This window comes from Stigmatopora nigra, chromosome 23, assembly GCF_051989575.1.
Source record: "Stigmatopora nigra isolate UIUO_SnigA chromosome 23, RoL_Snig_1.1, whole genome shotgun sequence".
NCBI classification, from domain to species: domain Eukaryota; kingdom Metazoa; phylum Chordata; class Actinopteri; order Syngnathiformes; family Syngnathidae; genus Stigmatopora; species Stigmatopora nigra.
Genome location: NC_135530.1, coordinates 2,980,990 through 3,005,282, shown reverse-complemented (window position 1 = coordinate 3,005,282; position 24,293 = coordinate 2,980,990). Strand labels below are relative to the sequence as shown.

General features: G+C 57.9%; 5 protein-coding genes across 7 annotated transcripts; 1 reads left to right on the top strand and 4 right to left on the bottom strand.

The window, feature by feature from the left end:
* Nucleotides 1-250: 250 nt before the first annotated feature.
* eps8a (EGFR pathway substrate 8a, signaling adaptor) lies at nt 251-5,841 on the bottom strand. Its single transcript, XM_077710023.1, is given in 23 exon segments — nt 251-716; nt 1,169-1,301; nt 1,367-1,553; nt 1,616-1,778; nt 1,859-1,882; nt 2,084-2,119; nt 2,191-2,334; nt 2,407-2,497; nt 2,563-2,615; nt 2,672-2,816; nt 2,888-3,036; nt 3,108-3,182; nt 3,247-3,335; nt 3,404-3,527; nt 3,599-3,818; nt 3,892-3,974; nt 4,056-4,205; nt 4,268-4,429; nt 4,497-4,555; nt 4,614-4,661; nt 4,742-4,794; nt 4,924-5,003; nt 5,583-5,841. Coding segments are annotated over 22 exon segments (2,367 nt in total). The 5' UTR covers nt 4,998-5,003; nt 5,583-5,841; the 3' UTR covers nt 251-611.
* crebl2 (cAMP responsive element binding protein-like 2) lies at nt 5,229-7,097 on the top strand. 2 transcript variants are annotated; one of them, XM_077710020.1, is made up of 4 exons: nt 5,229-5,365; nt 5,480-6,225; nt 6,364-6,579; nt 6,656-7,097. In XM_077710020.1, the coding sequence occupies exons 2-4, from the start codon at nt 6,202-6,204 to the stop codon at nt 6,770-6,772; spliced, it is 357 nt and encodes a 118-aa protein (XP_077566146.1). In that variant the 5' UTR covers nt 5,229-5,365; nt 5,480-6,201; the 3' UTR covers nt 6,773-7,097. The 2 variants fall into 2 exon arrangements, with proteins under 2 accessions (XP_077566146.1, XP_077566147.1); XM_077710021.1 differs by having other exon boundaries at nt 5,290-5,365; nt 5,531-6,225.
* A 60-nt stretch (nt 7,098-7,157) lies between these two features.
* Nucleotides 7,158-9,278, bottom strand: gpr19 (G protein-coupled receptor 19). The gene is made up of 2 exons (XM_077710018.1): nt 8,929-9,278; nt 7,158-8,515 (listed from the first exon to the last, which is right to left on the bottom strand). The coding sequence occupies exons 1-2, from the start codon at nt 8,944-8,946 to the stop codon at nt 7,325-7,327; spliced, it is 1,209 nt and encodes a 402-aa protein (XP_077566144.1). The 5' UTR covers nt 8,947-9,278; the 3' UTR covers nt 7,158-7,324.
* Nucleotides 9,279-9,363: 85 nt separating this feature from the next.
* tbk1 (TANK-binding kinase 1) lies at nt 9,364-13,803 on the bottom strand. The gene is made up of 21 exons (XM_077710022.1): nt 13,662-13,803; nt 12,882-13,021; nt 12,676-12,816; nt 12,465-12,594; nt 12,206-12,387; nt 11,989-12,149; nt 11,821-11,931; nt 11,572-11,751; nt 11,313-11,509; nt 11,182-11,240; nt 11,018-11,109; nt 10,848-10,949; nt 10,697-10,775; nt 10,505-10,626; nt 10,352-10,428; nt 10,248-10,287; nt 10,077-10,178; nt 9,922-10,018; nt 9,751-9,851; nt 9,603-9,674; nt 9,364-9,535 (listed from the first exon to the last, which is right to left on the bottom strand). Exons 1-21 carry the CDS (start codon nt 13,735-13,737, stop codon nt 9,496-9,498), a joined length of 2,301 nt encoding a protein of 766 aa, XP_077566148.1. The 5' UTR covers nt 13,738-13,803; the 3' UTR covers nt 9,364-9,495.
* Nucleotides 13,804-14,068: 265 nt separating this feature from the next.
* lrp6 (low density lipoprotein receptor-related protein 6) lies at nt 14,069-24,020 on the bottom strand. Of its 2 annotated transcripts, XM_077710017.1 has the most exons (23): nt 23,703-24,020; nt 22,606-23,005; nt 22,338-22,535; nt 21,575-21,771; nt 21,372-21,503; nt 20,441-20,837; nt 19,825-19,996; nt 19,222-19,438; nt 18,850-19,139; nt 18,548-18,774; nt 18,304-18,488; nt 17,891-18,217; nt 17,611-17,813; nt 17,358-17,545; nt 17,090-17,280; nt 16,655-16,864; nt 16,462-16,587; nt 16,156-16,395; nt 15,961-16,071; nt 15,661-15,888; nt 15,459-15,598; nt 15,287-15,384; nt 14,069-15,215 (listed from the first exon to the last, which is right to left on the bottom strand). In XM_077710017.1, the coding sequence occupies exons 1-23, from the start codon at nt 23,767-23,769 to the stop codon at nt 14,891-14,893; spliced, it is 4,869 nt and encodes a 1,622-aa protein (XP_077566143.1). In that variant the 5' UTR covers nt 23,770-24,020; the 3' UTR covers nt 14,069-14,890. The 2 variants fall into 2 exon arrangements, with proteins under 2 accessions (XP_077566143.1, XP_077566142.1); XM_077710016.1 differs by having other exon boundaries at nt 15,661-16,071.
* Nucleotides 24,021-24,293: the final 273 nt, after the last annotated feature.

The window sequence follows — 24,293 nt, the reverse complement described above, 5'->3', positions numbered from 1 at the left end:
ACCAAGATGATACTCTCGTGAGATTCTTTAGTGTTCGTTACTTCCCCAAAAATACATACTACGTATTAGCATACTGGATTGTGCCGAACTATTATTGAACTAAATTGAATGCATTTGTTGTCATTATCCAAGTCTAATGAGATTTAAAGTTGTTATAATATCAGAACTGCCACTTCATTTATGGACGTTGAATCCATTGTACAAGCCAAGTTAGCTTGCTAGAGGCTAAAATTTGGAAACAGACCAAAGGTCAAATCATTTGGGTTTTATTGCACAACGCACAGAATGATTCTTCCCAATGTTCATATTTCTGGTGTTACAGGTGCACACAAGCTAACCTGGCAACTCAGCACTACTGTCCCCAATCTCCATTTCTTGGCTAACTGCAGAAGGTTGGACTTAATTGCCCTTATTATAGCTTGACACGGTTTCCATTGTCCAATTTCCTTCGTAAAACGCCTGGTTTCAACCAGGTGAATTTCAGCAGCGACTACGCTAACGCCACCAGGGTTTTTCCCCCCCGGGCGCTAATGCTAACGCTATCGACAGCTCGTCCACGGAGAATCTGGAGGTCCCGGCCGAAGGAGGGGGTGGGGGACGTGGCGTGAGCTTCAGCCGGCGGTTCCTCCGTCCGAAGGCCGGAGCCCCGAGTCGCCGGCCTCCAGGATCTCCTGACGTCTCCTCATGACCTCCTGCAGCTCGGAGCCCGATTTACTCTAAAGACGGTCAACCAAAGATGGAATGGAGGTTAGAGGAAATCCCACCAAGACTGTAAAGAAGAGCGCAACTGGGAAGAACAAGAGGTTGAAGGTCAAGAGGGCGGTAAGAGGCGATAAGGAGGTCCGGGTGCCAGTCTTGTTCTCGGGTGGGAGAGGAGTCAAAGGGAGGGAAGGGCATTTGCTACAAACTAGCAAGATACCTTAAGAGAGCCGCCAAGAAGAAGAGAGGAAGCTCAGAAGAAAACCTGAGGAAATCACACGGCACACTTGAACCTCAAGAGCCAAAATGGCGCCGTCCGCTCAAGTAAAGTCAACTAGAAAAAGTTCAGTGGTACCATGGTTGCCCACCCACGTTTTTCAAGACAGAAAATAGGGGGCGGGGCTTAAGGGGGGTCAGAAAATACCATGGTGGTTTTGGTTAAGTCTCAGGTCTGAGGCGGTGCCGGTACCTCCAGAGCGGCCTTCTGCACGGTGACCTGGCTGAAGACGCGAGCGCCGTCCTCGGGGCAGACGGTCTTCAGCTCGTCTTTGTTGAGCGAGAAGAGCTGCGCCCCCGTCAGGACCCCCAGACTCCCGACGGTGCTGCGTAGGCAAAAACAATGAAAATAACCTCGCCATCCTCCCGCCCACTTCCCGTCTGTACTCACGTGGGAGCGAAGCCTTTAGCCTCCAGCCAGCCGCGCACGTCGTCCGGCGACGACTCGTAGGTGATGCTGACGCCGGGGAGTCCAACGGCGGGTGACGACGCCCCGCCCAGTTTCTTGTGAGCGCCGCGACCCAGTGTCAGCCGGTGCAGAAGCTCGTCTTGGACCTCCTCCATGTTGGATTTTCTGCCTACAAAAAACATTTTCCCATCCAAATATAGCACGGTTGATATACTGCAGAGATATACTCACGCTCGGCGGGGACGCCCGCGTCTCCGTCGTCGTCTCCGGACGGCGAGGCGACCCGACGTGGGGCGGCCGGCTCGGCGGTCTGTGCGACGGGTGGCGGCGCGGGGGGTGGCGGCGGCGGCGTGCTATTTTCTGGAAGGCGCACCGTTCCGTTGCCGCTCTGCTTCTGCGGGCACCGGGGGAAATAGACGGGTGAGATAGGGCGTGGCCCGTCTGGGTCAAAGAGGGACGCGGCGACGCCATTACCTCGTTGAGCTCTCCTAGTAAGTGCTGCGAGCGACGCGACAGAAAAGAAAATAGCACATGCTAACTGGCGCTAGCTGAAGTTAGCACGGAAAATATAGAATGGACGGAAAATCTAGCAAGAGCTACTAAAGGGAACAATTGCCCAGCCCGTTAGCATCAAATGCTAACAAAAACATGCGGAAAAGAAGGGAGAGTCTGGCCTACCGGCTAAGCCCCGCCCCCTACCTTGAACATCTCAAACTCCTTCCGCGGCATCATAAGCTTTACGGACACAAAAAATAATAATAATAAAGGAAGCGGACGGTCAGGTTTCCGCAGTTTTGGGCGCTCACCTGGATGGTGTGACTGTAAACGCCGTCGCCGCGGGCACTGATGTCCACCGCCGGCGCCGGCGCTTCCAGGATGTTGTTTGGCACGTAACCCAGCAGGCCGTCGCCGTTTCGGACCTTCCACCACTGCTTTTTGTCATCCACCACCTGATGGGCGAAAGGCGAGTGAGGCCGAGATGGGGGCGGGGCGAAACAAGGCGGGGCAAGGCGTTCTCTTGCCTCCACTAGTTCATCTTTGAGCACCGACAGCTCCGTGTCATTCCTGGCCACAAAGTCATACTTGGATTTGGCAAACTGTTTGGTTCGCGTCCTGAAAGACAGGCGGGGTGGGTGACAGTCTCCGAAAAGTGGCCCTGTCGGCGGCGTGCCACTCACGGCCGGGGCTCGCTCGCCTCTTGCATCCGCCTGGGGGGCGCCGGTGGGGACGACTACGAGAAAGGACATGATCAGGATGTCATGGATGATCGGTCGCCGGGGAGCTCACCTCCTTTGCCGGACTCACGATTGGACGATCCTCCGGAGATGGGGACATCGCCGGAGACGGGGACGTCGCCGCCATTGGTGGTCGCCAACCGTCGGCGAACGCCAGCGGGCAGAGCGGGAAGTCGTGGTCCTCGGGCCACTCCGTCCTAGACACGCACGGGTCACGGAGGCTTCAGAAGGACGGCAAACGGCAGGAAAGTCGAGCTTGACCTTTGACCTGCACTTGCTCCAGCCGTCTCCCAATGCCGCCCAAAGGCGGCGCTCATCCGGCGTGACGGCGGCGCGTAGGAATTCCACGGCCTGTCGGGTGAGCAGGGGGACGATGGTGCCGCGGGCCAGGTCGGGGCCGCCCGACGCTCGCACCACCTGCGGGAAACAGGGCGGTGGCGCCGTGGGCACTTCGGTCTTTTCCAACCCGGGGCCGAGGCGGGACGTACCATTCGGAGGGGGGCGAAGAGGAAGTGAAGAAGCTCCGGCGCGCTGGGGTTCTGGATGTGGGCGTTCAGTTTGCCCTGCGGAACAAAAGCGGCGGGCGTCATCGGGTGGGTCGGAGTGACAAGATGGCTGCCGCCTCACCAGCTGATTGAAGGCAAACTTGAACTTCTGCAAACAGTCCACAAACTCTTCCTCGGCTGGAGGCTTGGAGCGCAGCGTCAGGAGGCCCTCTAGAGGACGGGGATGGAGACAACGCGGGTCAACGTGGGCGCGCCGCAAAGAGGACGGCGTCCAGCACCTCCGGGACTTCTCTTCTTGTTCTTCTTGTTCTTGCGCTCGGCCAGTTGTCCGTAGGCCTCGGCCGCTTTCTGCAGTTTGCCCACGAACGCCTCGATGTCGTCCAGGATGCGATTGAGGATCCGCTGGGCGGACGGCAACAAAGTCGTCAGCTGATGTTCCGACGGCTAGCCATCGGCCGGCGCGTTCCTCTCACCACATCGCGGTCCACGCCGGCCGCCGCTTCCGTCACTCCTTCGCCTGCGTGCCAGAGGCCAGGGGGCTGAGGTCAATATCGCCCCCAGTAGGCCACCCCAGCGCCCAACTCACCGTTCCGGAGTCGCCCGGGTACCCTTTCGTCGACCTCAGTGCCGGATGGCGGTTCGGGGGCGGGCGCGGCGGGGGGAGGCGGGATTCGGACGTCGCTCTGGATCATCCTATGGCAATCATCCTCGTCACAACGACGGTTTTGCGATTCACGCCCGGTGGTCGGCGGGCGACTCAACTCACTTGAGGACGTCGGCTCGTTTCTTGGGTTTTCCTCCTTTGGCGTCCGTCAGAGCGCTCTGGATATCAGCGTGGATCAGGTGGGCCTGCGGGGCGGTGGCGGCGCTTGGGTGCTGGCAAACGGCCCCACCCACACCTACCTCCACCCGCCCGGCGCCCACTCCTACCTTGACATCGTCGCACTGGAACAAGTGAAGGTCGGCCTTGCTTTGCCCCGCCTCCTTGCAGACCAGCGCCAAGATGGAGTCGAAGCCGCAGGCGTCGGCCACGGCCTGGCAGCGCTGCACCGACCCCAACGGGAAGACCTCCAGCTCGCACTAAAAAACGGACGGACGGCGCCAATGAGGGCCACGCCCACGCATAAGCCAAGAAGAGCCACCTCGCCGTCGGCGTCGATCAAGCTGATTTCGCGGCCGTCGACCCGCAGCGTCATGTCCTGCGTCCAGATCTTCCCTTTGGCGTGGAGTAGCCGCAGACGTCGCACGCCGTCCTCCACCGTCAGCAGACCGGCTTTGCGCTCCAACACCAACGTGCTCAGGTGCTGCGTCGGCAAAAAGCCGTGATGAGGCCCGCGGACACGGACGCCGCCGGACGGCCGGGCCGCAAACCTCCACTCGGTACTCCGACGTATCCGTCGAGCCGTCGCCGGTCCACGCCGTCCTCCGCTCTGAGGAAAAAATGGTCAGGAGGCGGCGTGACGTCCCCGCAAAGGTGGGTTGACTTACTTTTCTTGTATTTGGACGAAGAATGGGGGAAATAGACTTGTTCGCTTCCTGCTCAAAACCAGCCGTCTTTTAGAACTTTTCTGCCCGCCGACGATGGGAAACGGCCCAGGGTTGACGGACGGACTCACCCGTGAGGGCTTGGCCGCGGGGGTCGCTGTTCGCTCCGGGTGCGTCTCGCCCGCTGTGGCAAACAGAAAAAGGTCCAGATGGAGGTCACCGTCTCCATTTTGGAGACCTATACGCCCCACAGGTCATCTAACGTCTAGTCCACGTCTCATGTCCGGGTCACGGTCTAAGCTGTGGGTCTCACTTGGTGTAGTGGGCGCCAAAAACGGCGGAGGCGAAGGCCGGGGTCCGATCTCCTCCGTTCATCTCCTCCATCATCCGGGACTACGAGACAAAAAAAAACAAATTCTCCATCCTGCGAAGCCGTGGTCAAAAAACAATATATTTTCAGCATGGACGACACCCGACGAGGGACGAGAGCCACGCCCCCCCGAACTTGGCTCGACGCTCCTCCTCCTGTGTGCAGTTACCATGGAGACGAAGGACAAACACGGACTGGGTAACATTGCCACGGTAACAGAAGGAACGGGACAAAAAACACTTGACGGCGTGTGTTGCGATGGCTGATGGTGGGGAAACTAAAGAGGGTGGGCGGGGTCTACCCTCTGGCCCCTCCCCTTCACACGGATAATCTTTTGTATTGCGGCGGAGACAACACATCAGCTGTCGCACACTACAACAACAAAGTAAGACGATCAAAAGATTTGGACACACACATACACACACGAGTGTAAAGATATGATCGATAACCTTTTGAAATAAAAGCGATATACCACACCCCTATTTGTGTGTGTGTGCAGGTCAGCTGACCAGACGTCAACCTGGTGGCCGCTAATGCTAATCTCTTGCAGACGTCCCGATGATAGGCGACCGCCGCACGTGACGTGGACGAGGACCGCTCACCTCCTACAGGATGTCAGCCATGAAGGGTCTCTCAAAAGGTCACGCGAGGCCCGACGGTGAGCGTCCAAACGTGAAAGCGGTCAAAGCGATGCCCGGCGGCCCGCCGCAAATCCTCCAGGGGAAGGTCAGCTCTCGTTCAGCAGGCTTAAGCGCTTTACACCTGGCGGAAGGCGGAGTTACGGCGAGAAGCACACGCTCAATTTTAGCGTCCCCGTGACCGTACTGACCACGCGAGATAAGGCGTGGACGTCGGCTTCCCAGTTAATCATACACAAGATGGATAACCTTTACACTCATTGTTTTTGGGTCGGGGCCAACATTTTGTGTTATTCAGCACCCAAATGTGAGGTGGACTTTATAAGGGTCACTAACCCATCCAATATGTATCTCGCAATGTTACATGTTACACTTGAAAGTTAAAATCCAGAACTTTTCATTGCAATACTGTTGTTTCCATAAAGTTTTGAGGGCAGGGGGGCGTGGTTCACGCTGACGTCACGACTCGGCTCTGGCTGTGTTTACTCGAGGCTTCCTCGTTGTTATTGCCGTCTGTCGGTGTCTTTTGGGACATTTTGGACATTGGAAGCCGAACGTCGGCCCTCGGCACCGAACTTTGGCTATGGACATGGACGAAAATAACAAGGTGAGGGCGGCAGTGGCCGACATGTTGCTCCGTCGCCACTGCGCTAGCCTTAGCAGCAAGCTAACCCACCGCCGCCGTCGCTTCTGCGCTAGCCTTAGCAGCGAGCTAACCCTCTCATCCCCCTTTGTACCCAACCAGCTGCTGTCCCCGGCCTCGACGGGGACGGGGAAGGCAAAGAAGCCAGGCAAGCGTGGTCGCAAGCCGGCCAAGATCGACCTGAAGGCCAAACTGGAGCGTAGCCGACAGAGCGCAAGGGAGTGCCGAGCCAGGAAGAAGCTCCGCTACCAGTACCTGGAGGAACTGGTCTCCAGCAAAGAGAGGGCCATTTGTGCGCTGAGGGAGGAGCTGGACATGGTGAGGAGAAATTTGGCTCCGCCTATTTGACCTCCGCCTCAACTTGCCTTCCGTGACCTTGTCCATGTCGTCGCAGTACAAGCAGTGGTGCTCTGCCATGGACCAGGGCAAGATCCCCTCCGAGATCAAAGCCCTACTGACGGCCGACGACCAGCACCGAGGATCCGCCAACGGCGCCAAAAGCAGCGCCTGACGGGGGCCGGCCGTCCCTCTGCGGCACATTCCCTTGTTTCCTTAGGCCACTTTTATCCAGACGGGACCGGAAGGGTCGTCGGTCGGTCGTTGGCCCGTGTCCACCGCCCCCCCGCTGGAAGACGCCCGCGCGACGGACCAAAGCGCCGATCGGAATCCCGTCTTTGTCGACTTCCCGAGTAAGTGGAGTCTACCGGAAGGCTCCTCGTGACGAGAGGCCACGTGGATTGGTCGCCGTCGGGAGAACGCTCTTGTTGCTCTCTGTCCTTTTGCACTTGTTGGCTCGAGTTTGTCCCTGAAAGAAATAAACGAACAGACGTACGAAATGGTGTCTTGGAAGTCCTTCGATCGCTGTCGTCCAATCGGACTCTAACAAATGAAAGTGGTTTAAGTTCCGCCCCTTTATTAAAAGTGACCATTGCAAAAAAACATTGCGACCACTGTGACTAAATATCTAACACCCCCCGACATATCCAGTTCACCCACCGCTGCCGTTTTTTTTGTCCTCTTTGAGTCCAAGTGGACTCTGAAAACCTGGTCCGGGTCCCGCTGGCTACACAAAGGTGTTATGTGCCCCAGAGGTCCAGGCCAACTTGCTCCGGAGCTTTACGTCACGCTCCGAGCGCGGGCGGGCCGCCTCCTTGGAGGGAAGTTCTGCCACGCCCACATAGTTCTTCTTGGCCAATCGCGAGCTGGCGGTGATGGTGTAAGCGTTGCTCCGGTAACACTTGATGGAGGACGAGCAGAAGGTCTCGCGCATGCCACGCCGAAAGTTGGCGTTGTAGACCGAGTACAAGGTGGGCTTGGAGGCGGCCGAGCTGAAGGAAATCCAGCTGACGGCGGCGAAGAAGAGCAGCGCCCGCCGCCGCCCACCCGCCTCCCACGGGGCCTCTCGGGGGTGCCACAATTGCGCCAGGTAGAAGGGCGTCCAGGTAGAGAAGAAGAGCCAGTTGAGCACCAGGAACATTTTTACCGTCTTGACCTTGGCGCGGGGTACGGCGTTGGCCGTGCGGCGCACGGCGCGCCCGTCGGCGCCCATCCTCCAGATGTGGCGGACCACCCGCCCGTAGAAGGACGCCACCAGGCCCGCCGGGAGGGCGAAGCCCAGCAGGAGGTGCGCGGCGGCGTAGGAGACGCCGCCCCGCCCGTCGGGCAGGAAGAAGCGGCAGTGGCGGCCGTCGGCGGGGGCCGCGCCGTAGAAGTACAGGCAGGGCGCCACCAGGGCGGCGTCCAGCGCGCAGGAGGCCAGGATCATCTTCTTGGCCTTCTGCCGAGACACTTTGAAGCTGAGCGGGTGCACGATGGTGTAGAAGCGGTCCACCGCGATGGACAGCAGGACGTAGGCCTGCACGCCGGGGCACAGGTGCTGCACGTAGCGGGCGGCCGCGCAGGCCGCCGCGCTCAGGGGCCAGCGCCCCCAAGCCACCTGCGCCAGGACGGCGGGGGCGCCGCCCACGCTCAGCAGCAGGTCGGCGCAGGCGATGGCCACCACAAAGTAGTTGGTGGTGGACTGCGTGCGGCGACTGCGGCGGATCACCAGGCAAACCAGCGCGTTCCCCGCCACCGACACTAACCACAGGGCGCCGAAGGCCAGGGCTAGGGCCGCCGCCTCGCCCGACGTCAGCCCCTCCGCTGCCGTGGCGTTGTCCGCCTCCGAGTAGTTGAAGGAGAGCGCCGGGGGCCGGAAGGCCGGCGCGTAGAGTTGGCGCTCCATGGCCACCGTGTTGGCCCTGGCGTACACCATCTGCAAGACAACTGCGCTTTAGCGCCGTCCACCACGCTCCAAAATAGCCAAAGAAGCCCTTCGAGTAGCCACCTATCAGTTAAAAAAACAGCAAAATACACATGTCCATTTTCACTATAAACCAGTTGGCCGAGGCCGCAGCCAATGCAAAGTAGCCCCCACCAGCTTGTTTTGACCTTCCCGCGTCGCGACAAATGAGCGATAGGTGCCGGCCCGAGCCGCTCTGCCCGGAAATAACGTCGTGCGCGGCTGAACTAATGGCGGCTCTGGAAAACAAAGCTACAGAATCGACGTCAGTGGCCGGAAGGCCAAACACCAAAGGGCTGAGAGCGCGCGCCTAGCCCCGCCCACCCGTCCACACGGATTTATCGATGGCCTCCGTTCGATGGACGGCGCCAAAGCGGCGTACTTACCTCCGGTGGCGCCACCATCCGCCGGCCGGCCAGCTGGAAGCGGCGTTCAGCGCGCGAGAGCCAGAAGAGCCCGATGGGAAGGACGCAGAGGCGAGCGGCGGCCGTCCGTCATGGCTCCGACGATGGCCGAGATGAAAAGAACGCTGCGCGTATCTTGGGCCGAACCAAGTGGCGTGTAAAAGGCAGGGGGGAGAGCGAGTGGCAGAGCCCACCCAGGCCAGGCAGCCCGGCCGGCCCCCCGCCTCAAACGCCGGCCCGGTTAGACGTACGCGTCGGCGCCGTTCATTTTCATGAAAAATTCCTCATCCAAAAGCAGCGGCCGCAGTCGTCGTCGTCTCCGCTGCGGCGGTGGCGCGCGCGGTTGCCACGGCAACAGCGGCCGTCGCCCCGGCAACCGTCACGTGACTCGCCTGGCAATGAGAAGCGTTCTGGCACTTGACGTTTTTTTACTTTATTTCTTCATCGTCGGCACACATGTACAAAGCGGAAGTCTCCGACGTCTATTTACAAAATAAAATGCCCGTTATTTACAAGCCAGGGTTTTCTCTTCCCCGACGGTGGGTTGGCTCAACCTCGCAAACCGCCATCCAGCGTCAGCGTCCCGAATCTGAGGAAGAGCCACGCTCTGGTTGGTCCATTTTTTAAAGGGGCGACGGGCAAAATAGAAGAAGTACCTTTCCAGGAAGTGGTTGTTCTCGGCCAGTTCCTTGGCCATGCCCTCCATCTCCTCCTTCAGCTTCTTCATGCTGTGCCGGGCACGCCGAGGCAGGCGCATTAAACGACGCGTTACTCCTCCCCTCGCCACCCCCATCCGGTTCTTACCCGAGCGTCATCTCCACCAAGGTGTTCTGGCTCAAGTAGGCCTGAGGCTTCAGACCGCTCAGCAGCACTGGTAGAACTTTCCCAGGAACCTGTTCCTGGAGCTAAAAAAAACAAAAACATGGCTAATTTGTAGCGGGCGGCGGCCAGGAAAAATGACAGGGCCACGCCTACTTTGGAGGCTCTCTCCAGAAGAACGCGAACTTCCTTCTCGATGCCGCCCAGCTGGGCGCCGGAGGTCAGCAGCTGCTTCCTCACGTGCTGGATCTTCCTGCGTGTCGGTGGGCGGGCGTTAAGACGGCGGATGGGGCGGGGCCACGGCGTCTCACCTCATGGCCTCCTCGCTCTTGGAGATGAAGAGGCGGTACTTCATGGCGCACTCCTCGGTGAACAAGGAGCGAGCTTTGCCGGCGTGGAGGACCAACTTCTGCCTGCACGCAAAAAATTCCGAGGCGCTGAGACGGCGCTCTCGGAAGGGGGCGGCGTCCCGTCGGACCTACTTGTCAAACTTGTGGATCTGCTCCTCGTTGTACGGGAGACCTGAAGACAGGGCGCAATTTGAGGAGGAGGAGCGGCGGTGGCGATGGCGGCGGACCCAACTCACGTCGCTCGGCCTTGTCTTTCTTGAACTGTTGGTAGATGGCCGTGATGGCGTCCAGCAGGACTTTGATTTTTTCCACGCTGGACATGGAGAAGATGGCGGTTAGTCGCGGGCGCCAACCGGATTGTCCATTTCAATGGCGAGCGGGCCTCGTACTTTCTGTCCTGGGGGTGCGTGCCCACATTCTGCGTCCAGGCGTCGCTTAGCAGACCTCCCGGCGCCAACTTGGACTTGAGCTCCTGGACGCTTCGCTCGACGGGCTCCAGCGAGGAGGCGATCTGCGGCCGTCCACGACAACGCGATTGAGACCCCGCGATTGGCGGGCGCCGTCGGCAAAGGCGCGCTCACCCGAACCACTTTCTTGTGCATGTCGGCGATCTCGTCGTACTCGGAAGTCAGCACGTTGGCTTGCGTCAGGACCTCCAACCTGCGCCCGCACGTGCGCTCGTCAAGTGGCGGCGGTGGCGAAGGGCGCGTTTGGGGGCGGAGCTTAACTCACAATTGTTTGTTCTTTTCCAACGTCTGCGTGGCCAACTTGCACAGGTGGAAGACCTCCGACTGCTTGCGGACCATCTCGTTGTAGTCCTCCCTCATCAGCTCCCTGTGGATGATGCCAGGGTCGGCGGGGGTGCCGTTTCATAGCCTGCCCCGGCCGCGGCGGCTACTCACACCAGGCCTCGGACTCCTTTTCGGACCAATTCTTGGTAGACCAGCAGAGACTGAGACGTCTTCCACAAGTGTCCGATGTCTCCCGCGAAGGTCTGGCGGCGAGGTAAGGGGGGGGGGCATGAGATGGGGGTGGGATGGCGAGGACGCTTTTTTTTTTTTTTTACCTTGGCGTAGCTGGCGTCCAGGTCCAGATCGTAGCGTGGCTGCACTTTGGGGGGGCTCGCTGGGAATTAGAGAGGTGGAGTTAAGACATGGGGGCGGGGCAAGGACAGACTTGGGCGATCCGCCTACTTACGGTCCTCAAAGATGAGCCCCACGGTGGCCACCGACTCTCTGCTGACCAGCATGATGGGGTTGTCCCTGGTGGTCTTGGGGAAGCTCTTGGCCTGCCTGCCGGGCTCCAGCGCCAGGCGCCGCCCCTCGTAGATCAGCTCCTGGTTGTGCAGCGGGATGCTGGTCCGGCGGGCCAGCAGCTCCTGGAACAGCGCCGCCCTGGAGGCCGAGGAGGGTGTGACGACCAGTCGGGCCCAGGCCGGTCGCCGCCTACTACTCACGTGTTGTACTCGTGGATATAGACACGATGCAAAGTGGCCTGCTGCAGGCTGAAGACAAAGACCACCGCCCGGTGGAGGATGTCGTTGGTCTCGGCGAAGAACTGATCGAAACCCCAGCACTTTTCTTGGTCCGCCTCCAGGATGTTGGCCAGGACCGGAGTCAGGAGACTTTGAAGACCCCTGGGGGGGAGGAAGAGCGCGACCATTGGCGAGGGACGATGATGTGGATGATGACGACGGGGGGCTCACTTGGAAAGGCTGCACGAGACGGGCATCTCGGTGCTCCACTCGATCTTGCCGTTCTCGCACTTCTGGTGGCCCGAGATGGTGCCGGACGGCTTCTCCGTGATGATCTTGTACCTGGCGGGTGGGGGGTGTTTTTTTTGCGTGACCTCCACGGAAGTCACGGCGACTTACATGACTTCTTGGTTCCGGCGCGGGCCCTCGAAGGGTCTAAAAGGGAGGCTGCCGGTAGCGGCGTGGTAGAAGGTGACGCCGATGCTCCACAGGTCCACGGTGGCGCCGTATTTCTTCTGGTGCTCCTTCCGCAGCACGGCGCGCTCGTACATGTCGGGGTGCTGCGTGAAGAAAGATCGTATCACCATTGGCCGATGAGGTCCACCCGACTCCTCACCAGGTATTCCTCGGTCCCGTAGAGCGAGACAAACTGCTCGTCGTCTTCCAGCTGTCTGGCGGCTCCGAAATCCGTCAGCTTGTAGACGGAGCGTCCGTCGTCGCCGATGACGCGCATAATGTTGCCAGGTTTGATGTCGCGATGCACGATGCCATACTCCCTCAGGTGATTCATCCCGGCCACTGGAGCCCGACATTAGCCCGACGTTAGCTCGACGTTAGCCGACCCAAGACGATGCCCACCCGACCACCAAACTCACCCACGTCGTGGAGGACGATGAGGAACTCGTCCTCGGGAAGGCCGTAGGCGTTGGACGACTCCTCCAAGACGGTGTAGAGACTTCCACAAGAGCAGTACTCCATCACCAGAACCTTGTGTCGTGTGTTGGACTACAGAAAGAGGGCAAAACAGCGCCCCCTGTCACCCACCTGAATGCGAGCGGCGGTCGGTCGAGGCGGAAAAAGAAGCACCTCCTCCTCCACGGCAAAGAGCTTGACGATGTTTTTGTGGTTGAGCTTCTTGAGCACCTCGAACTCCCGCATCTGCACGTCCAGCGGTCGCAGGAAGCTCAGGTTGTTGAACACCTTGACGGCATACAGGTCGCCCGTTTTCTGAAAAAGCGGCGCCCGGGTCAGCATCGTTATTGCCACGATGTCGCTTCGCGCTTGGCGCTCACCTTGTGGCGGCCGCGGTACACATTCGCCGTGGCCCCCTGACCCAAGAGGTCGGAGATGAGCCACAGGTAATTGGCGGTGCTCTGCATGGCGGCGGCGGCGAAGGCGGGGTTGGAAACAACGTCCAACGGGGAGGAGATTCCTGGGAGAGTGCATGGGAGATTTAACCATGTCCATTCTACAGGTGGCTAGAGCCCCTATCCGGTCCGTTTTCCATATCTACCCCCTCTACCACACCGGAATCAAACCATCATGATGGTGGAGGTGGAAAATATGATAAATAGACCGGAGCACGGCCCCTCACAGACCGGAGTTAGCTACATAAACAAAGGAGGAGGAGGAGCCTGATTCCCAGGGTTATTTGCCTGACACTTCTCGGCACCCGTCGCGGCCGCCTGTCAATCACCTGGCGATGAGGTCAGGCCAGGGAAATTCCCTGCCGCCGGCCGACTTTCATTAGCGCGTTTTGCTCCGGAGACACGGGAAAAGCACCTCGGCGGCGGCTCGGCGCTTGACTTTCCTGCCGGAAACCAACGCCAATTCGTCCAGCCTAAGCTGTCGAGTCGAGCCAAGTCCGCCGCCGTGTATTTCCTGGCTATCCGACACAAACATGGCGGCCGACAAAGTGGCGTCCGAAATAGGACGAGCTAAAACCCCCGTCGAAGCCTCCTCCTCCCACCCAAGGCTCCCTTATTTCGGCAATTAGGACAAAAACCCCCAAAAACGGCAAAATACGGCATTTAAAAGCCTTTTAGTGGAGGCTCGATGATTTCGATGCTTACCTTTCCTCGCTACCGATCGTCCTTCTTCCGCCTGAACTGCCCACGTGACACGTAGGAGCCAATCAGAAAGACGCATGACGTTCCCTTCGTCAACATTCACACAGCATGACTTTCGATTTGAGAAATCGCCCCGCCCACCGACCAAGACGTCAACACGAAGTGGTTTCGGGCCACTGTTTTCTGGGTCACCATTTTTGCTCCAATTCAGTGATTTTAAATCATTTTGCTCTCAGTTGCAGGCAAAATATCCATCAAGTAAAAACACTATCATCCTAAAAGGTCATCACAGGTCAAAAATCCATCTACACAAATTTCAAGTGGTTTATTTCACATTGCCCCCTTGACCTCAACCTCATCCCAAATGAAATATCCACTTTGAGACAAATGAAGGAGGCGGACAGGTCAGGCAGAAGTAAAATGTCACTCGCTTTATGTCGAACCAAATGGAACAAAAAGACAAGAGCAGCTTGTGGTTGCAGCCGCTGGGGCCGTAGACAAAGAACCCAACAACAGGCCGGAGACAAACAAAAGTGCTTGAACGGGGAACAGACAGTCTTTGAGGGTGACTTTCTTGAAACTTTGGCACCTGAACGAGGCGGCGGCGGTGGTGGTGGTCTGGACGAGGACCAACGGACGGACTGAGGGAGAGAACGCCGTCTTTGCGCAGTCCCCTTGGGCGCCCTTGGGTTCCACTTCCCGTGAAGCCCGAGATTGTCACGTTGGGCAGCGAGAGACGGCGTACGTAGAAAAATAGGAATGAGAGCTCGGCGAGGCTTCGTCTCCTTCTGTCTAGCTTATATATCCACTTAGTGTGCTACAAAACAATAAAAACAACAAAAAACATATTCGCCGTCCCAGCGCTCAGGCACAAGACGGCTTCTCGGCGGGGCGGCGCCTTTTGGTTTTGGGTCCCGGCGAGGGGGCGGGGCCTGGGCAGACTGGAATGGCGGATGCTCCGTATTTGGCGTCGTGTCCTTTTAAGGCAACTTCTATGTGTGGGATTTTGAATAAAAGCTTTGCTTAAAAAAAAAAATGTACAAATGTCAGAATACAAACCTCTATTGGCGACGACGTCACTGTATAGAAAATATATAAATATGTTTTTCTCTTTGTCAATGTACAAATGTTCGGCGGCCTTCCCGTTTTTTTTTTCCTCTCTCGCCCTGGGTTATGCACAATTGATATTTACACTGGCGGGTGGGCGGGGTTTCAGGGGGGGAGGAGGAGGCTCATGATGAGTCCGTGCAGGGCGAGGGCGGGGGAGGGTACAGGTGGTGCGAGTAGCTGCGCTCTGTATAGGGCGAGGGCGGGCAACTCTCGCAGTTCTCCTCGGCCGACAGGTACTGGCTACGCGGCGTCGGCGGTGGAGGGAAAGGCTCCGAGTCGTAGTTGAGGTCGCTGGCGTAACCTTTGGCGCCCGCCGCCGGCCCCGCCGAGCGGCCCCCGGCCGACTTGAGCGGGGCGCGCCGCCCCGGGGTGTAGTCACTGTCGCACACGTCCGTGCTGCACGGCGTGGTGGGGGGCGCAAAGTGCCGGTACGTGTACGGCCGGTAGCTGCCGAGGATGACAACGGCGTGGGTCAAAAAAAGGTCAATCCCGATATACGGAAGGCCGGCGGAGCTTACCTGTAGGAGCGGTGAGTGGACGGGCTGTTGGAGGAGTAGCCGAACTCCACCGTGTACTGCGAGCGGACGGTGGCGGGAGACGGGGGCGGGTTCAGGATCTGGGGGGGGGATACACGGTCAGTGGGGGAAAATTGCATCTCAAGTCCGTCCCGGCCCATGCAAAAAAACTGACCGGAGGGAAGTAAGCGCCTTTGGTGCTGGACGAGCTGCTGGACGAGGCCCCGGTGATGTGGGCCCGGTCGTACGGCGGCCCGCTGCTGCCTCCGCCCATGATGCTGAGCGAGCCGATGGCCGACTTGCCTCCAGACATGACTGGTGGCGGGATTGGGAGGAGTCAGCGGGGCCCCCGGTTCAAGCCCGACGGCGCTTCTTACCTGGCAGCGAACTGGAGAGGGAGGCGGCGTGTGGCACGTAGGCCAGCGGCACCAAGGAGGGCCCGTGGACGGCAAAGTCGTTGGCCACCGTCTCGCCGTCGTCCTTCATCTGAGGGCACAGGACGCGCTGGCACACAAAGTAGACGGCGGCCACCAGGAAGAGCGCCATCACCACCCCCACGATGGAGCCCACCGTGTTGTTGGGTGGGGGCGGCTCCTCGGTCGGGTCTGCCGAGAGAAAGGGGAGGAATTGGGTTATTGGTGGGCAGAGGGAGACGACGCCGTGGGCGTGGCACTCACAGCAGCCCGTTTCGTCAGAGTTGTCCGCACAGTCCATGTTGTTGTCGCACTTTTTGTGCTTGGCCACGCACTGGCGGTTGGCACACATGAACTGGTCGGGTGGGCAGCGCTCTGCGGGGAAAGGGGGCAGGGGTCAACAAAAAGGAGGCGGACCGAGCGCCGCCTCCCCGGCCGGGGCCGTCCGGCTAGCCTCACCGGCGCACTTGTCGTTCTCGTCGGAGCGGTCCTGGCAGTTGGCTTCGCCGTTGCACCAGAGGGCCAGGTCGATGCACTGGCGGCTGTCGCACTGGAACTCGCTGTCCGAGCACACAGGACAGTCGGCCTCGTCGCTGTTGTCGTCGCACTCGCCGTAGCCGTCGCAGCGCCACGCCCGCGGGATGCAGTCCACCTCGCCGGAGCGGCACGAGAACTGCTCCGGGGAGCACGTGGGCGGTTCTGGGGGTGGGCGGAAGAGGGTCGTCAGGGGAAGGGTCGTGACCGGACGCCACCGCCGACACTCACCTCCGCAGGAGAGCTCGTCCTGCAGCAGCACCAAGTGGACCGGGCAGGAACAGCGCGTGGTACCATCGCCCTTGACGACACAAATGTGCGAGCAGCCGCCGTTGTCCCACGTGCACGGGTGTTTACCTGAGAGGGCGAGGGACGAAATTAAGCATGGGGCTCACTCACTCACATGGAGGGCCAGAACACTGACCGTACTCCCTCATGTCCAGCTCGTGCACAGCGTGGATGTCGCTGAGGTAGGCCACGCGGGCCTGGATCTTGGTACGGCCCTCGCGCGTGGTCTTGTCCACGCGCTCGATCATCTGCTGCTGCTTGTCGATCCAGTACAGGTGCTTGCCGAACACCGTCAGCCCCACCGGCTGCAGGATGTTGGAGTCGGCGATCACCGCCCGGTTGGCGCCTGCGCGAGACGACGGACGGGGAGCCCGCAAAAACAAGGCGGTCGGTTGGGGAAAAAAATCGGGCAACCAAACGGGTGGACAACTCAGGGGGAAAGGGGAGGGGAGAGGGGTTCTGGGGTAGGCGGGCCGGCGGGACAGGAACAGAGGTTAGCCCGCCGTCGCGGGTGTGTCCCCGCCGCGGCGCGCCACCAGCAATCGGACGGACGGTCGACGACGACGACTACCTGACAGGTCGCTGCTCTCGATGCGGCGCAGGTCCGAGTCCACCCAGAAGAGCTTGGCCAGCTCGTTGTCCACGGCCAGCGCCACCGGTTTGCCCAGCCCGCTGAAGAAGAGCACCTCGCGCTCTGTGCCGTCCAGAGCCGCACGTTCGATGGTGGGCGAGCGCTCCAACAGGTTGGTGAAGTACATGTACCTGAACCGTCATCAAAGGTTAGAAGAGAATTGCTTTGGGTTTCAGATTCAGGCTTCAGAAAAGGGGGGGGGCCTCACCCTCTCTCCGGGTTGACCACGATGGCGCGAGGCTTGTCATGGGGGCCCCTCAAGACCACGCCCACACGCCCGCCGTCGGTGCGCGTGACGTTGATGACGTTGGTGAGCTCGCTGGTCCAGTAGATGAAGCGGCTGTAGATGTCAATGCTCAGGTCGTAGAGCTGTAGTCCCGACACCACCGTGGTGCTCTGGCGGAGGGAAGGCAAACGTCACAAAGTGTTCTTGGCGGCCACGCCAAATGCGGCGGCCCTACCTGGTTGCCGTCCTCCTGCGCGCGGCGCACCACGTTCTGTTTGGAGTCGATCCAGTAGAGCTGCTTGTCCAGCGGGTCATAGTCGATGGCGCGGACGTTCCTGAGGTTGTGGATGGGCAAAATGATGTCGGGACTCTGCTGCTCGTCCATCACCATTCGGTTGATGGCCGTTTTCTGGCTGAAGAGCAGGAAGGACGTGGGCGCTGGAAACAAAAACAAGCTCAAGTCAAGTCCTGGTCGGTAGGCGATGGCGGCCTGGCCCAGCCACGCCGTCCCTCACCGTTACAGGTCTTGTTGTCGTAGTTGAGGGAAAAGTGGGCGGGGCAGCCGCAGACGAAGCTGCCCACGGGCACGGCCAGGCAAAGGTGCGAGCAGTGGCCGTTGGTGGAGGCGCAGGCGTTCCAGCCGCCCTGCCGGGACGAGTGGAAGACCAGGATGTCCATCACGTAGTCCAAGTGGCCTTGGATGACCGTGCGGTTCTGCCCGCTGCTCTTGTTGGCGCGTTCGATGCTGCGCTGGCTCCAGTCCGTCCAGTAGATGTAGTCCTGGTACTGCGTTAAGCCAAACGGGTGGGGGAGATCGTCGGCGATCACTTCTCGATCCAGACCTGCCGTCCACACAAAAAAAAAAAAAAAACATTGAAAAAAACCCGTCCAAATCAAAGAGACGGCCCTAACTGGCGTTGAGCCCTACCCAGCATGTCGGAGGACTCGATGAGCGTGGTGTCCAGGTCGGTCCAGTACAGGCGCCGTTCGGCGTAGTCGATGGTGAGTCCGTTAGCCCGGCCCACGTCCGCCACCAGGGTAACGCGACCGCCTCCGTCCATGGCGGCCCGGTCGATCTTGGGCTTGCCGCCCCACTCGGTCCAATACATGTACCTGAGGAGGAGAGTCGGTAAGCGGGGCGGGGCGCCGGGAAAAAAGGCAGGAATACTTACCCTTCGGCCGGGTCTAGCGCCAGAGCGCGCGGGCTGTCCAAATCCTTCCAGACCAGGACCTGGCGGTGCTGGCCATCCAGTTTGGCCACCTCGATGCGGTTGGTGCCCGTGTCGGCCCAGTACAGGTTCTTGCCCAACCAGTCCACCGCCATTCCTTCGGGGTAGTCCAGGCCGAACTCCACCACGTGTTCCAGGGCGCTGCCGTTCATGAACGCGCGGCTGATGGTCTGCCGGAAAAGAACAAGGCGGCTTTGAGTAACTCGCACCCACGCCGAAAACCGATTCTCTAGCCATTGACCGACCTTGAGCGTGATGTCGGTCCAGTAGATCCGGTTGTCGGTCACGTCAAAGTCGAGTGCGGAGGCCTCCTTGACGCCAGTGAGTGGGATGGCCACGTTGTTGTTGTTGGTCTCCAGCGAGATGCGGCGGATGTCGGTGTGGCGCGAGAAGAGCAGGAAGGCCTCGGGTACGATGCACGTGCGCATGTCGGCGATGAGCTCCAAACCGATGGGGCAACCGCACTGAGGACCTTGCGGCTTGAACAGGCACAGGTGGCTGCAGCCGCCATTGTTCTCCGCGCACGCGTTGGTCCCTGCGGAGGTAAAAAGGAGGGGCGGGGTTGAGCTACCGAGGGGAGGGGTTCCGACGGGAAGCCGGCGGCTGTGTTTCCTCACCCGAGGCATGGTGCACATAGGTGGCCTTGAGGCCCATGAGGTCGGGCAGCTGGTCGATGATGATCTCGCGCTCGGCCGTGTGCTTGTGAACGCGCTCGATGCTTCGCCGCTGCCAGTCCGTCCAGTAGATGTAGTCGCCCAGTAACGTGAAGCCAAAGATGTGAGGCAGCTTGTCCTCTACAAGGATCCGCCGTGCCGTCCCATCCATGTTCATCACCTGTTATGAAACACATGTTTATTTTTGGGTTGTTTTTTTGTTGTTTTTTTTGCAACACTTTTTAAGCAAGAGGGTTCAGAAAGGAGGAACGCCGCTTTGTGCAGACCGGCTCTGAATATTCGGGTCGAGCCAAAAAGGTTTGACCTCAGTGTGGCGATGTTTCGCATTCCGCTTCTATTCTAAACCGGCCCGCCGCAGAGCCGCCGCAATCGGAACCAGATGTGCGAGCTGGAAAGACGCCCGGGGGGGAGGGAAAACACAAAAAAAAAAAAAAAACAGAAGGAAAAAAAAAAGAAAGAAATAAGGCAGCAGAGCATTCGTAGCCACCCGTCCGATAGAAAGCGTAGAATACGTGGCGGCCGGTGGGATTTTTGGCACATTTTTACCTCGATCACGTCGGTTTTGGCGTCGCCCCAATATATCTTGCGCTCGTCGTAATCCAGCGCCAGGCCGTTGGGCCACCCCAGGGACGTGTTGACCATAACCGCTCGCTCTGTGCCGTCCAGGTCGGCGCGTTCGATTTTAGGCACTTCACCCCAGTCTGTCCAGTACATGTACCTGCCAAAAAAACAGCGCCATCAATACAACTAAAGATAACACCTGTTAGTATAACATTGTTTTTTTTGTTCATCATTTACAGCCTACGAAACACTAGAGTAAAAACTATATGATAAAAAGTCTGGAAAATACGGTAATCCCCCTCCACAAAAAAAGGCAAGGGACTCCTCTTACATTTTTCCAAGTGACAAAAAAAAAGCTGTATTTTCCCCATTAACCGGACGGACTATGACTTTCTCCATAGAGGTTCACAACATTGTAGCTCTTTGTCTTCCAAAGTAAAAGCAGATGTTTTGGATGGAAAGCAAAAGGTAATCATTCTCCACATTTGGGAAAGCATTAGCTGGGATTTACAGCATTTTTCAAGAGTCCAAAAAATATCCAATTGACGTCGGTTTGGATTTTATTTGGGAAAACGCCAGCGAAGAAGAAGAAAGTTCTTACCCGGCAACAGGGTCCAAAACGATGGCTCTAGGTTCGTCCAGGTCTTCCGAGATGAGGATCTTACGCATGGTGCCGTTGAGGCGGGTCACTTCGATACGGTCCGTCCCCGTGTCGGTCCAATAGAGGTTGCGGGCGATCCAATCCACGGCCACGCCGTCCGGGTGGTTGACCTGTGAGGTCACCACGAACTGGGCGTCCGAGCCGTCGGGCAGGGAGCGACGGATGGCCCGCACGTCGTCGTCCGTCCAGTAGATGTAACCCTCCACCGGGTCGTAGTCGATAGCGATGGCGTGACGGATGTCGTCCACCTGCAGGATGATGTCGGTGAAGTCGGGCGTGTCCAGCGAGATGCGGCGAAGGTCCGTCCGGCGGGCCAGCAGCAGCATGCGCGTGGCGCCTGGTGGACAAAAACGCCGCCGTCAAACGGAAAATGTTACAAAAAAAAACAAATTAGGTAATAAACTACTATAAATACTACTGAAAACACATGGATATTGGATGTCAGGAACCAATCCCAGATGGTCCAATATTTTAAAACACTGGTGTCAAAGTGGTGGCCCGCGGGCCAAATCTGGCCGGCCGCATCATTTTGTGTGGCCCGGAAAAGTCAATCGACTTTTTGTTTTAGGACCAAATTAAAATGATAGAGTATAATAAATTTTCTGATTTTCACCCTTTTAAATCAATAATTGTCATTTTTTAATCCATTTTTGTCCTGTTTTTAGTTCAAAAATCATTTTGTAAAATCTAAAAATATATATTTTTAAAAAAAGCTCAAATAAACAATGTTTTAGATCTATAAATAAACTGAATATTCCGGGCTTTTAATCCATTTATTAAAAAAATCTAAATATTATAACTAATATGGCTGACACCCCTGCTTTAAAATGATACCGAGTACCGGATCAGTTGATAGAATTGTCGCTCTAACCGTCGCGGCAGGTCTCGTTGTCGTGCAGCAGCTGGACGCCGGTGGGACAGGCGCAGCGGTAGTTGGGCGGGTCCGGGGACAGCAGGCACAGGTGGGAGCAGCCGCCATTGTCCTGCGAACATGGCGTGTTGGCTGCAAGACAAATGCAAAGGCATCAGAAGCCCCGCCCACTGGGTTCGGCTTGGGCGGAGAACGCCACTGACTCGGAGTCTGCCTCTCGGCGCTGAAGACGTGGATGTCCATGGGCGAGAAGATGTCCGAGTGAACCACGCGCTGGTCGGCGCCGTTGCGCTTGGCGCACGAGTGGATGGAGTGCGTGTTCCAGTCCGTCCAGAAGAGCGTGTCCCGGAAGAGGGTGAGTGCGAAGGGGTGAGGCAGTTCGCCTTTTACTACCACCTCCCTGCCACAAAAAATGCACAGAAAAAAACTTTTAAAAAAAATCAAATAAATAAAACAAAGTCCAGCCAAAACAAAGTCCAAATGCTAGCGAACTAGCGTCCGTCGGCCCGAGAGCGTCACACGGCAGCAAATCAAACTTGGACATCTGTTTTCCATTTACTCCTTTTGGAGAAAAGACTAAACAACAGTACACCGGTCCAAAAAATACACACACACACACACAGGTTTTTACTACAAACTTGGTACGCGCATACTTTTGCTCACAACATTCAAGCATGAATTATGATTTTATTTTTCCTCTTTTAAACCCATAAAAGGCCCTCATTTCACAAAACGGTCTCGATAGACGGCACAAGATGTCCAAACCATTTTGATTGGGAGGAGACCCGCACCAAAATGATTGGACGTTTAAGTAATGGAGAAAACAAAAAGTCTGAATTCTTGACATATACATTCATAAAAAGAGCCACATATGGCTCGCGAGCCATAAGTTCCCTACCCCTGCTTTATACGGTAAAAATCATAGTTCAAATAGAAAAGAATGGGAGATTTTTGTACGTGCGCTACCTGTTGGTGCCGTCCAGGTGACAGCGGTGGATAAAGTTGTGTTTGGCGTCGGCCCAGTAGAGCTTTCGCAGTTCGTAGTCCAACGTGAGTCCGTTGGGCCAATAAATGTCGCGGTCCACAATGACGGAGCGATTGGTGCCGTCCATCCCCGCCCGCTCGATCTTGGGGATTTCACCCCAGTCCGTCCAGTACATGAACCTAAAAAAAATGACACAAGGGAGTCAAGTCGGATCGGGCGGCTACTAGGTAATGGAGGTGGGGGACTCACCCTCGTGCCGGGTCCAAGGCGATGGCCCTGGGTTGGTCCAGCTCCTGCCAGAAGAGAACCTTGCGCAAAGTCCCGTCCAGCTCCGACACCTCGATGCGATTGGTGTCCGAGTCGGTCCAGTAGAGTTTGGCGGCTAGCCAATCGCACGCCAGGCCGTCGGGCGAGGCCAGGCCGGGCACCACCGTGCGCACGTCGCTGGTGCCCCCCGCCGGCTCCAGGGTGGCCCGTTTGATGGCCTCCTCGCTCACGTCGCTCCAGTAGACCAGCCCCCGTGAGAAGACGTAGTCCACCGCCGCAGCGTCCTCCAGGCCGCCTACCACTACGCTGGCGTTGGCGCGCTCGCGTCCGGCGTCCACCAGGCGCAGGTCCCGCCGGTTGGCGTACAGCAGCAGCGGCTCGCCTGCGCACACACAAAAAACGGGCGCTACAACAACAATCTCACAGAGTCAAAACATTAAGCCACAGTCTTAAAAAATGGAAGATTTGTCAATGTTGGCGAGTATTGGATTATGCACATTTTGTGGGGAACGGGGCAACAAGTTTAGAGAATTTCGAGGTCGAAAAATATTTCATATTGGCGAGTTTTCCTGGATTGGGGGGTGCTTAAGTCTTAAAAACATTCACTTCTCTGGTTGCTAGTTCATATCAAATGTGCACTTTTACAAGACACTTGGCGACATTCTGGATTGACATTCGTGATTTTTTTCGCCCGAGAGGGGGAAAAAAAGAAAAGCGAGAAGAAGGAAGGGCTGCGGGTAAAAACCGAGTGTTAGTGGAACAATGGAAAGTGAGGAGAAGGGGGAGGAAGAAGAAAAAAAGCTAAAGTTGGAGGCGAGCGGCCAAGTGTTGACGGACGATCATTTTCCAGCAAACTTGGCCAAAGTGCGAGAGTACAGCCATTTGTGGTTTAGCTCAGCTAGCCCATAACGCGAGGCTAGGCTAGGAATGGCTAAGCTAGCGACAGACTCGAGGTACTTCCAAGCGGGCCGTGAGCAAAACAAGCGCGAGGCTTCGACCCAAGTGGTCCTTGCGGGCCAGCGTTGGGTCGGAGACCCCCCATTCCCACCCTCACAAGACACCCCCGTATCGCCTCTTACCTCTTAGCAGTAGGCACAAAGTGGCCAGCGGCAGTAGAGTCCGCAAGAGGACGGCCATGCCGCTCATGTTTCTCTCCGCTTTCTCGCCGCCGCGTCTGCTTTCTCGTCAGCGGCCGGCCAGGAAAAACATGACCGCGGCCGAGGACAGGCGACGACGCACGGCTGCTGGAGAGCTTAGACGGTCACGGGGCCTCCAAATATGAGCATGTCCGCTAGCTTTGCTGCTTTCGTGGCTTTTGTTGCTTTTCTTGTTTGCTAAGTGCGACGCTCCAAGTCTCCCAAGGAAGCCGCAGCTCGCCTACACATTGTCCTGTGGAGCTTCCGCCGTATCCGTCCGCCTCCCAACTCCCTCCCACCCTCCTCCGCTCCGCTATTGTCGGGGGTGCGAAAAGGTTTAGCACTGCAACGGGCGACCCAAAAATGAAAATGCCACTTCGTACACTGTAATTGGCTCCTACCCGACGAAAATTGGTGAAGGAAACAACCCCTTGACGCGAGCTAACCAGCCAGCGCGTTCTCGCGCAAAGGCAAACACATTCCACAGGGACTACTTTCTCTCCCGCTTACAACACAGTGGTAAACTTCCAACAA

Coding starts and splice junctions, on each gene's coding strand:
- crebl2 (XM_077710020.1), top strand. CDS start 6,202: ATGGACATGGACGAAAATAACAAG. Junction 6,226..6,363: donor ACATGGACGAAAATAACAAG/GTGAGGGCGGCA, acceptor GTACCCAACCAG/CTGCTGTCCCCGGCCTCGAC. Junction 6,580..6,655: donor TGAGGGAGGAGCTGGACATG/GTGAGGAGAAAT, acceptor ATGTCGTCGCAG/TACAAGCAGTGGTGCTCTGC.
- tbk1 (XM_077710022.1), bottom strand. CDS start 13,737: ATGCGTCTTTCTGATTGGCTCCTACGTGTCACGTGGGCAGTTCAGGCG. Junction 11,241..11,312: donor GGGGCTCATCTTTGAGGACC/GTAAGTAGGCGG, acceptor TCTAATTCCCAG/CGAGCCCCCCCAAAGTGCAG. Junction 9,536..9,602: donor AACAACCACTTCCTGGAAAG/GTACTTCTTCTA, acceptor GCTCTTCCTCAG/ATTCGGGACGCTGACGCTGG.
- lrp6 (XM_077710016.1), bottom strand. CDS start 23,769: ATGAGCGGCATGGCCGTCCTCTTGCGGACTCTACTGCCGCTGGCCACT. Junction 17,546..17,610: donor CGCAGGAGGACGGCAACCAG/GTAGGGCCGCCG, acceptor TCCCTCCGCCAG/AGCACCACGGTGGTGTCGGG. Junction 15,599..15,660: donor CCTCTCCAGTTCGCTGCCAG/GTAAGAAGCGCC, acceptor TCCCGCCACCAG/TCATGTCTGGAGGCAAGTCG.